Source organism: Macrobrachium nipponense, chromosome 5 (genome assembly GCF_015104395.2).
Source record: "Macrobrachium nipponense isolate FS-2020 chromosome 5, ASM1510439v2, whole genome shotgun sequence".
Classification (NCBI taxonomy): domain Eukaryota; kingdom Metazoa; phylum Arthropoda; class Malacostraca; order Decapoda; family Palaemonidae; genus Macrobrachium; species Macrobrachium nipponense.
This window is the reverse complement of record NC_061107.1, coordinates 78,339,424-78,351,923: the sequence shown is the minus strand read 5'-3', so window position 1 is coordinate 78,351,923 and position 12,500 is coordinate 78,339,424. Positions and strand designations below refer to the sequence as shown.

The 12,500-nt window shown below is 37.2% G+C and overlaps 1 protein-coding gene across 9 annotated transcripts in view; it reads right to left on the bottom strand.

The window, feature by feature from the left end:
* The window catches only part of LOC135215440 (endophilin-A-like), a 610,297-nt gene that overhangs the window by 164,985 nt on the left and 432,812 nt on the right, over positions 1-12,500 (bottom strand). For all 9 annotated transcript variants that reach the window (XM_064250095.1, XM_064250096.1, XM_064250098.1 and 6 more), the window contains one exon: positions 11,179-11,247. In XM_064250095.1, coding sequence (XP_064106165.1) covers positions 11,179-11,247 — 69 coding nt within the window. The remainder of the gene's footprint in view (positions 1-11,178; positions 11,248-12,500) is intronic.

The window sequence follows — 12,500 nt, the reverse complement described above, 5'->3', positions numbered from 1 at the left end:
TAAAAGCATGTTTAGCTATTTTACCAGAACCGACATAATAAGCATAAAGGCATATTTGTTTATTTTACCGGAACCGCCAAAATAAACTTAAAAGCATGTTTGGCTATTTTACCGGAACCGGCAAAATAGCCTCTTCCTTTTCAATAGCAGGAAATGCTCGATGTTGAAGGGGCTTATAATAATAATAATAATAATAATAAAAATAATAATAAAAAAAATAATTAATAATAATAATGACGCAATACCATGGGACACCAGAGTACAACAAAAAGAGAGAGAAAAAATGGATAAGTATCAAGACCTGATAATAGGAATAAGAAGAGTATGGGATATGCCAGTGGAAATTGTACCCATAATCACAAGGACACTATAATTATATATAGGCACGATCCCAAGATCCCTGAAAAGGAACCTGGAAAAATAGATGCCGAAGCAGCTCCAGGACTCATGCAGAAGAGTGTACTCTTAGAAACAGAGCGCATAGTGAGAAAAGTGATGGACTCCTAAGGAGGCAGGATAAAACCCGGAACCCCACACTAAAGAAGCCAACTAGTCGAATAGGATGACTGATAATTATAATTAATTAAATTAATAATAACAACAATAATAGCTGTTTCAACAGCAGCGTTTAGGTTGTAGAAAGTCTTCTCTGTTCTTCTTAGGAATATAACAAGAGAGAAGAGCCCCTACAAGCTACATTGTTCAACAACAACAACAACAACAACAACAATAATAATAATAATAATAATAATAATAATAATAATAATAATAATAAAATAATAATAATAATAAAAAATCCTCATAGTAGCACGAGTCTTCAAATGGAGAAACAAATCTACAGTTATGTAAATGTACATATATTTCAATTTAAAACAGCAAAGATAGCTTTTGGGAATCTGTTCGGTTCCCCTTATCAATCTGCAGATTGATAAGGGGAAATAACAGATTCCCGAAAGCTATCTTTGCTGTTTTTAAATTGATATATATGTACATTTACATAACTGTAGATTTGTTTCTCCAATAATAATAATAATAATAATAATAATAATAATAATAATAATAATAATAATAATAATAATAATAATAATAATAATAATACACACCACCAGTATCACAGAAACAAATAACTTGGCATATGCAGGAGCAAGATTAGTAGCAGAACTGATGGGGATTCGAACACCACCACCACCAGCACAACCAACCCAACAGAAACCAAAACAGCAACCTCCTTGGAAAAGGCGCCTGGAAAAGCAAATCATGGTGATGAGATCTGACTTGAGTAAACTGAAAGAGATGGCAGAAAAAAGGCTAAGAAGCAAGAAAACAAGGGAGGAACTCAACGAGAAATACAAAGTACAAGAGAGGGGACTAAACAACACAATAGAAGATGTAAAACAGAGGCTTAAGGCCAAAGCACATAAGATCCAACGGTACATGAACAGGAATAAGGGATACCAACAGAACAAACAATTCGGAACGAACCAAAAAAGACTATACAGCCAACTAAGAGGGGAAGACAACCACCAAGTACAGCCACTAAGAGGGGAAAAACAAACCACCAAGAAATTCCTGGAGCCGAACCAAGTAAGAGACTCTGGGAAAACATATGGAGCAATCCGATATCACACAACAAACATGCAACATGGCTCCAGGAAGTCAAGGAAGAAGAAACAGGGAGAATAAAACAAAGACTCACAGAGATCACGACAGACACAGTCAGACACCAACTAAAGAAAATGCCAAACTGGAAAGCCCCAGGTCCCGATGAAGTCCATGGATACTGGCTCAAAAACTTCAAGGCCCTACACCCACGAATAGCAGAACAAATCCAGCATTGTATCTCAAATCACCATGCACCCAAATGGATGACCACAGGAAGAACATCCTTAGTACAGAAAGACAAGAGTAAGGGAAATATAGCCAGTAACTACAGGCCTATCACCTGCCTACCAATAATGTGGAAGTTACTAACAGGTATCATCAGTGAAAGGCTATACAACTACCTAGAGGAGACAAACACCATCCCCCAACAAAAGAAAGGCTGCAGAAGGAAGTGTAGGGGCACAAAAGACCAGCTCCTGATAGACAAAATGGTAATGAAGAACAGTAGAAGGAAAACCAACCTAAGCATGGCATGGATAGACTATAAGAAAGCCTTCGACATGATACCACACACATGGCTAATAGAATGCCTGAAAATATATGGGGCAGAGGAAAACACCATCAGCTTCCTCAAAAATACAATGCACAACTGGAATACAATACTTACAAACTCTGGAATAAGACTAGCAGAGGTTAATATCAGGAGAGGGATCTTCCAGGGCGACTCACTGTCCCCACTACTCTTCGTAGTAGCCATGATTTCCATGACAAAAGTACTACAGAAGATGGATGCCGGGTACAATTCAAGAAAAGAGGCAACAGAATCAACCATCTGATGTTCATGGACGACATCAAGCTGTATGGTAAGAGCATCAAGGATATAGATACCCTAATCCAGACTGTAAGGATTGTATCTGGGGGACATCAGGATGGAGTTTGGATGAGAAAAATGCGCCTTATTCAACATACAAAAAGGCAAAGTAACGAGAACTGAAGGGATAAAGCTACCAGATAGGAGCAACATCAAACACATAGATGAGACTGGATACAAATACCTGGGAATAATGGAAGGAGGGGATATAAAACACCAAGAGATGAAGCACACGATCAGGAAAGAATATATGCAGAGACTCAAGGCGACACTCAAGTTAAAACTCAACGCCGGAAATATGATAAAAGCCATAAACACATGGGCAGTGCCAGTAATCAGATACAGCGCAGGAATAGTGGAATGGACGAAGGCAGAACTCCGCAGCGTAAATCAGAAAACCAGGAAACATATGACAATACACAAAGCACTACACCCAAGAGCAAATACAGACAGACTATACATAACACGAAAGGAAGGAGGGAGAGGACTACTAAGTATAGAGGACTGTGTCAACATCGAGAACAGAGCACTGGGGCAATATCTGAAAACCAGTGAAGAAGAGTGGCTAAAGAGTGCATGGGAAGAAGGACTAATAAAAGTAGACGAAGACCCAGAAATATATAGAGACAGGAGAATGACAAACAGAACAGAGGACTGGCACAACAAACCAATGCACGGACAATACATGAGACAGACTAAAGAACTAGCCAGCGATGACACATGGCAATGGTTACAGAGGGGAGAGCTAAAGAAGGAAACTGAAGGAATGATAACTGCGGCACAAGATCAGGCCCTAAGAACCAGATATGTTCAAAGAACGATAGACGGAAATAACATCTCTCCCATATGTAGGAAGTGCAATACGAAAAATGAAACCATAAACCACATAGCAAGCGAATGCCGGCACTTGCACAGAACCAGTACAAAAAGAGGCATGATTCAGTGGCAAAAGCCCTCCACTGGAGCCTGTGCAAGAAACATCAGCTACCTTTTGCAGTAATAAAAGTGGTACGAGCACCAACCTGAGGGAGTGATAGAAAACGATCAGGCAAAGATCCTAAGGGACTATGGTATCAGAACAGATAGGGTGATACGTGCAAATAGACCAGACGTAACGCTGATTGACAAAGTCAAGAAGAAAGTATCACTCATTGATGTCGCAATACCATGGGACACCAGAGTTGAAGAGAAAGAGAGGGAAAAAATGGATAAGTATCAAGATCTGCAAATAGAAATAAGAAGGATATGGGATATGCCAGTGGAAATTGTACCCATAATCATAGGAGCACAAGGCACGATCCCAAGATCCCTGAAAAGGAATCTAGAAAAAAACTCAGAGGCTGGTGAAGTAGCTCCAGGACTCATGCAGAAGAGTTGTGATCCTAGAAACGGCGCACATAGTAAGAAAAGTGATGGACTCCTAAGGAGGCAGGATGCAACCCGGAACCCCACACTATAAATACCACCCAGTCGAATTGGAGGACTGTGATAGAGCAAAAAAAAAAAAATAATAATAAAAAAAAAAAATAAATAATAATAACAATTTGAAGGTAGGAGACCCTCTCTCAAACATGTTTTGTTAAAGAGGATGGCAGCATCAGTGATAAATTAATATTTTTAGAAGACATTACCTTAACCAGAATATGACAATCAGCCATCTATTAGCAAATATCAGCCCTGATGAGAAGAAAATAATAATAAGAATTGAAAAGGCCATATATAAAATCAATTCCATTGATGATGCCATCCTCTTTAAGAAAATAATCATAATTATTATCATCATCATTATCATCAAGGATGAGAGAAACGTATTCTCGTTAATTGAAACAGATTCTACTGATAATCAATGACAGAATACACGCGTACCTCTGAGTTCTTAGACATCAGTTTCTCCACTGTACATGACAACTCGTAACTGTTACTTGATAATTATCATTTTTCGGGTGTGGTGGCTATACAATTATATCACTTGGGCAGGAACATGTATAAACAGTGGGGGTCATGTGATCCACGAAGTTCGATTAAATGGCAGTTTGAAGGGATCCTCTTTTAAAAGATTTTTTTGCATTTTTACTATTTTATTATGTAAAGATATTTTTTGCATTTTTCCTGTTTTATCGAGAAACTCAAAGGCAAACTTCTAAACTAACGTACTTCTCTCAAGGAAGAACTTCTAAACTAATGTACTCCTCTTAAATAAGAACTAAACCAACATATTTTTCTTTAACTAATAACTTCTAAACTAACGTACTTCTCTTAAGGAAGAACTTCTAAGCTAACGTACTTGAGTAACTTTGTGACATAACACAGTATTACATTCATCCAGTAACTGCACTTAAACCTCATGTAGGAACAATGTTTTAAAACAGCGATAAAATCCTCCATATTCTAATAGCCTTACAGAAACAATGACGGTAGACCGAAATAAACCTTCATATCTCCTCAATTATTTCACGCCTATCCTGCTCTGGCCTCTGAATAGCAAAATCTGTAATCTATAATCTGTAATCTGGGAACACTCATGTTTGAATACGCGGCCGTTTTTTAATTTTTATTTCTTTATTTGTTTACTAACGAGAGAGGATACTGCCTAAAAAGGTTATTGAATTGAAATATAAGCTATTATGTTTTCCATGTTGATTACACCCACTCAAGGTTAGGAATAACTTTCAGAGGCACTGACGTTTTAAAAATGGTGCTACTACGCCTTTTGAAATAACAATTCACAGTCGCAGATAAAAGAGGCACCATGCACTTTTAAAAGAACTGAGAATGACCGAAGAAGCTAATCATTTAGAGAGGGACGTCGGTTCCCACTAGACTACGAGGTCAAACAAGAAGCTGAAGAGGGAGAGTAAAACACAAGAGAATTTCATACTTTAAGAAACATATCTCATGCCAGACATCTCGGCAGGGGGGGGGGTGGGGGGGGGGGGGGGGGGGTGGGGGGGGGGGGGGGGGGGGGGGGGGGGGGGGGGGGGGGGGGGGGGGGGGGGGGGGGGGGGGGGGGGGGGGGGGGTTGTGTCAATGTTTAAATCGTATATGAAATCGCTTAAGCAGAGAGAGTGAGATAAAAAAAAAGCACATGAAGAAAAACTCCAGGTAATGAGAAACTAAGGGACACGGACGAAGAAAATATGCCCCAAACGACGTCATAAAAAACGTTGGCGCATCCCAGCTCCGCCATAAACCGAAGACCATTCCACCGACATCGCTTACCCCTGATGACTGTCGAGGCAGCAGCAGTAGCAGAAGCAGGAGCAGAAGCAGGAGAAGCAGCATCGCATGCCACTAAAAGCACAGCAGCCTCCTCCACCTAGACCGCATTTTCCGAGAGATGCTCGGCAAAAACAGCAATAGCCCCTTCGGCCTAAGAGTGGGATGTCCATCCAGCAGGGAGGTGGCCACCAGAGAAAGGGAGGTGGGGGGGGGGGGGGGGGGACGAGTGCAGGCCCGCCCCTGTCCGAAACAAAAGAAACGGAACAATACGACCACGACAGCTGGAACCCATTATTGCCCAGGATTAAAAGGAGGAAAATCGCAAGGGCAACAACGCCACACGACGACTGTTGCTCATGGGCGTGCAAAAACAAAAGAACACCACCTCCGCGGATGACGTCATCGGATCACTGGATCTATCTCCAGCAATTTCTTTGTTCCGAAGACTGAATTGACTGACACAAACATATTTACAGGAAACACGTGTCATGGGAAAAGAAGATCCCATAATATAATTAGTACATCACCAACAATCAGGTATAATAATAATAATATTAGTGTACTTAGGAAGCAGACCCTCTCTCACGCATACTTTATTAAAGGTAATGGCTACTTCAGCAGCGTTACACTTGTAGAGATTCTTCTCTATTTTACGAATAGCGGCTTTTTCCGTGCTACTTAAATAGGCTAGTAGAGCGCCTATAGAGGTCATGATCAAAGAAGTAGCTATTACTTAATAATAATAATAATAATAATAATAATAATAATAATAATAATAATAATAATAATAATAATATCACTCATTGATGTCGCAATACCATGGGGCACCAGATTAGATGAGAAAGAAAGAAAAAATTGTTAAGTATCGAAACCTGAAAATAGAAATAAGAAGGGTACGGGATATGCCAGTGGAAATTGTACCCATAATCATAGGAGTACAGGCATGAACCCTAGACCCCTGAAAAGGAACCTCGAAAAACTAGATTCCGAAGTAGCTCCAGGACTCATGCAGAAGAGCGTTCTCCTAAATGCAGTGTACATTGTGAGAAAAGTGATGGAGTCCTAAAGAGGCAGGATGCAACCCGGAACCCCACACTATAAATACCACCCAGTCGAATGGGATAATAATAATAATAATAATAATAATAATAATAATAATAATAATATAATAATAAGTAAGAAAACATCTCTTCCTTTGAAATTCTCTTAGTTACTGCAGAATAAATAAGAGGGAATTATGTACTAAATGTGACTTTCTTTCTTTCTAAAAATCTGAAAATATATAGCTGGGAATGATTAAATCAAACCGATTTAATCAAGTGATTAAATAATTGTCTCATTAAAAAAAATAACGATTTTTGTTTTTTTTTTTCATTTTTTATTTGAAAGCAAAAAAATAGAAAAATATGGTTTAAAGGTTGATAAAAACTTAATCATAACTGTGCTGCATCTATTTATTTTTATATAAAAAAATCGCAAGGACATACTTTAGGCCAGAACTGGAAACCTAAAAGATAAATCAAAAGTAATTCTGTCATAAAATACATTTTCAGGGAAAAAAGGATTGAAAATCATCTAACGAATAATAAACAATCAAATAAAAAATCAAATAAATAAAAAATTAAATAAATCACAGATTTTAAAATCTTTTTATATTTAAAAAAATCACCAGCTCTGGATTTATGTCACTGCTTGTAGCTAGGAAATTAAACTGTTAACTCTCTCCGGGCGCTGTGAAGTACAATTCTTGCAATCTCATATTCAATTACATGTACGTACGTAACATTTATAAACTACAAAAATAAATTGCAAATAAGGGTCAGCAAAACGAAAGGATTTGTTCATTAAATTGCCACAAATCGTTTATATACACGCATGGGATTGAAATCAGGATTTGCTGGCGAGGCTTGTCTTGTACCACTTGAGCACCAAATTGGTTAATAAAACCCAGATCTGATTGTATGAGGTGATAATAAGTTATGTTTATTGATATTCCACATAATGAAGAGCACCGCTAGCCTATTCATTATTGTGATGAGTCTTGCGCGGGATCTGAAACCCGCCGGAATAATTTCACCAGCACAGTTATATCCTAACGATAATTCGTATTTAATTAGGCGGATAAACTACACTATCATATGACGTTGAACAATTCCAGTCATTAATACGGAAGACCCTGTGAAGCTTAAAGCATATTATCAACGTTCTATTCAGCGACAGCGGTTATAAGCACAGAATGATGTTAATTATTATTTTCTTTGGAGCAACAAAATACGAATAAAATGTCGGCAAGAGGAATTGCTTATCGCGACAAAATAATAGACACGTCTGGTAAAGTATGAAGAAATGAGCGGGAACTTCTAGTTTCCTCTGCATGGCAGACAATTTGCATTTGTTGAATATATCACGAACCACGAAATTGAGGTTAACAGCAAGCAAAAGAGGATGAGTTATACAAATAAACGACTATCGAGAACCGTTATATCTTAAGGACATATCAGCTCACAGAGAGGAAAACACGAAACTAACTGCCAGGAAATTCTCTATGAAAATACGAAACGCTCTTAGGAAAGACGTCTCGTTTCACAAGGTGTAGTGACAGAATCCTTTGCGCGCTATTTACTGAACACACGAAATTGACTTTCCTAGTCAAAAAGGAAGGGAAAATCTTAAGCAAATGCAGAAGAAAATTATATCTTTTGAAGTACAACAAAAAGAGGGGTGTTCTTTTAAATCAAAGGGAATAATTTATTGCCTATTAAGCAGTGTCTTCACTACCTCCCAATGTCTGTCTGCCACTGTCACTAGTGACAAAACAAGATATTCATTTAAAAAAAAAATCTCCCGCGTTCATTTACGAAACGGAATGTGTCAAGGTAATAAAATAAAATAATACAGCGATATCCATAAACCCCCCCAGCTTCTAAAAGACCCTATATTAAAATCAATCCAGTTACGACACTTATATATACACATGGAGATTGCAGTATTATTATTATTATTCCCTTGCGATTTCACACATATTTTCGGATTAACGCACAGCAATATGAATGAAAAAGGAATTTTATGGAAGAACCTGGCGATCGGTTTCCAATTTCCTATATACCTCTATCTCCGCTAAACCACTTTTAAGCTACGAAATGCTGTGTGGAAGGGAAGCAGAAAGATTATACGATAAACTCTGCGGTGAACACAACCCATATTTCACTACCAAGTTCCAACCCAGGCTCGTTACTTCCCACGCTCAGTGACGTTTGTTCCAATCTCATTCCCAGCGCTGGTTTATCGCTAGTCTTGCTAAGTTGGCATGATAAAGAGAATTACTGCGCCTGAATTTTAGAGACGGAGGACACAATATTCTCGTTTACACGACGTAGAGTAGTTATTTTTCTTTACTATAGATGCCCCGCTATTTAAACATGAGGGGGAGACCAAAAATTTTTTAACTTCGTATATTTTCAGTTTGAAAACTAACCTAAAAATCCATTTCACTTTCACTTTGAAAAGTCGTCCAATGAGCGTCTTTTTAACCGTACCTGATGAGATACTTGGTGTAAACAGCACATTTCCTGGTGAACAAATGACATGAAACTGAGACTACAAAGCCAAGTACTAAGGCACTTTCAGCCATTCAGCCCATAAGATTGTGAAAAGGAGAAGTTGGAGTGGTTGAGCAGCAAAACATACGAGATGAACCACATGAGTCTAAAGGCGTAATAGTTAAGGAACTTGCCAGTTACACCAATAAGTATTTGCTAGAGAGGTTGAACATCAACCTGAAAGAAAGTTAGCTACAAATTGGGTAGAGCTAGACGTACTATTTTCTTTTGGCACCAGTTATTTACGTTACTAGATACTCCTGCTGTAAACCAGTTCAAACCCGTGAGAGAATTCCACAAAAAAAGATTAAAATCTGTGAGATAATTCCACAAACAAAGATTAATATCTGTGAGAGAATTCCACAAACAAAAGATTAAAATCTGTGAGAGAATTGCACAAACAAAAGATTAAAATCTGTGAGAGAATTCCACAAACAAAAGATTAATTTCGGTGAGAGAATTCCACAAACAAAATATTAAAATCTGCGAGAGAATTCCACAAACAAAAGATTAAAATCTGTGAGAGAATTCCACAAACAAAAGATTAAAATCTGTGAGAGAATTCCACAAACAAAAGATTAAAAATCTGTCAGAGATTCCACAACAAGATTAAAATCTGTGAGAGAATCCACAAACAAAATATTAAAATCTGGTGAGAGAATGCCACAAACAACAGATTAAAATCTGTGAGAGAATTCCACAAACAAAAGAATTAAATCTGTGAGAGAATTCCACAAACAAATGATTAAAATCTGTGAGAGAATTCCACAAACAAAAGATTAAAATCTGTGAGAGAATTCCACAAACAAATTATTAAAATCTGTGAGAGAATTCCACAAACAAAAGATTAAAATCTGTGAGAGAATTCCACAAACAAAAGATTAAAATCTGTGAGAGAATTCCACAAACAAATTATTAAAATCTGTGAGAGAATTCCACAAACAAAAGATTAAAATCTGTGAGAGAATTCCACAAAAAAAAGATTGAAAATCTGTGAGAGAATTCCCACAAACAAAAGATTAAAGAATCTGTGAGAGAATTCCACAAACAAACATTATTAAAATCTGTGAGAGAATTCACAAACCAAAAGATTAAAATCTGTGAGAGAATTCTACAAACAAAAGATTAAACTCTGTGAGAGAATTCCACAAACAAATTAAAATTAAAATCTGTGAGCGAGATTCCACAAACAAACATAAAATCTGTGAGAGAATTCCACAAACAAAAGATTAAAATCTGTGAGAGAATTCCACAAACAAATTATTAAAATCTGTGAGAGAATTCCACAAACAAAAGACTAATATCTGTGAGAGAATTCCGCAGAATTCCACAAACAAAAGATTAATATCTGTGAGAGAATTTCACAAACAAAAGATTAAAATCTGCGAGAGAATTCCACAAACAAAAGACTAATATCTGTGAGAGAATTCCGCAGAATTCCACAAACAAAAGATTAATATCTGTGAGAGAATTTCACAAACAAAAGATTAAAATCTGTGAGAGAATTCCACAATCAAAAGATTAAAATCTGAGAGAATTCCACAAAAAAAATTAAAATCTGAGAGAATCCCACAAACAAAAGATTAAAATCTGTGAAAGAATTCCGCAAAAAATGATTAAAATCTATAAGGCTAAAGATATTAATATAAATTTTCCCCTAAACTGTATCTTCGTGTGACTCTGGATATAAATGGATACTCTACAAGTATCAAACCGGAACAAAGCTATTTTATTAATGAACTACAGTAGGGCTCGAAAAGGCACAAAATTAGATTGACACTAAATAACTCCTTCCAGACGGGTTTGTACTCTAGAAAGGAACCTAATAGCGAAAAAATAATAAGATAAAAATTTTTAAAAATTTTAAAAATTAGCAAATCTACTTACCCTCTCCATCTCCACGAACTCATCGTCAAGTTTGGTGCCTTCAACGCCGCCAATCTTCTCATTCATAAACTGAAAAGAAAAAAAAATAACAATTAATTGACAATATCAACAACAACAGAGAGCATACCCGCTCCAAGTTATTAACAAATGCGAATAAATGAACGCAATATTATATTCTCCCTCCCATGAGGGTGTATTGCAAGAACTTGTTTGTATAGATATCTTGAATCTTAAATGATATACTTGGCTAACTCTTCATGGAATTACCAATATAATCTATTAATATAAAAAGAATACAAGGAACATGAAGCCAGCTATTTAAACAGTAAAAAATTTTAGACCTTGATATCTGGCTTTTAAGGGTCAAACTTGCTTGGCCTCTTGTCCCATGGTTTGAGCTAATTTGAATATGCGCATATGCGCACAAGAGGATGTCTGCTTGTTTATTTCATTGTTTGTTTGTTTGTATGGTGATTTTACGTTGCATGGAACCAGTGGTTATTCAGCAACGGCACCAACGGCTTTGCGTGACTTCCGAACCACGTCGAGAGTGATCTTTTATCACCAGAAATACACATCTCTCACATCTCAGTGGAATGCCCGAGAATCGAAATCGCGGCCAACGAGGTGGGACGCCAACACACCATACCAACCACGACACTGAGGCGCTTGTCTGCTTTTTTTTTATTTCATATAATGTATTCTAATTTTTTTTTCTCTCGTATTCCTGTCGCAACCACGCCCCCCCCTACATTACAAAGGAAGGATTCACTCTACAGTTTTGTAGTTTCTGATCCAGTAGCTCTTGAAAAGATTTTTAAATAACCCCACCCCATTGTCAATATTATTTAATTATCTCCCCCATGGATTCAGTTGTAGCTTCCATTACAAAAATCTTGAATCCCCAATGATGCTTTGAGACAAGTTTCTTTGAATAAGATTTTCCGTAGTTCCGGGGAAACTGAAGTGGGAAAAGGGTTCAATTAATTATTCATGACGGATGGCATAAAACAAAAGCTCTCACTTCAGCAGTCATCACTGGGAAGAAAAGGGGCGCGAAATGAAATAATGGGCAGAAAACATTCAAGAATTTTTGAATGAAAAAAATATATATATTCCCCTTATAAAAAAAAAAAAGAATTTCTCTTTCGTAAGCTCTGACGGACAAGAGGAGAAATGACAATACCAGAGGAAGTATCCTCTCTACACAGAGTAACTCGTATTCATTATCAACGCATTCAGCCTCTTCAAAGAACTCTACCTTAAAAAAGAGCGTGCTATGTCATAAATTAAAATAGTCACAATTACAAGGACGCCTGCAT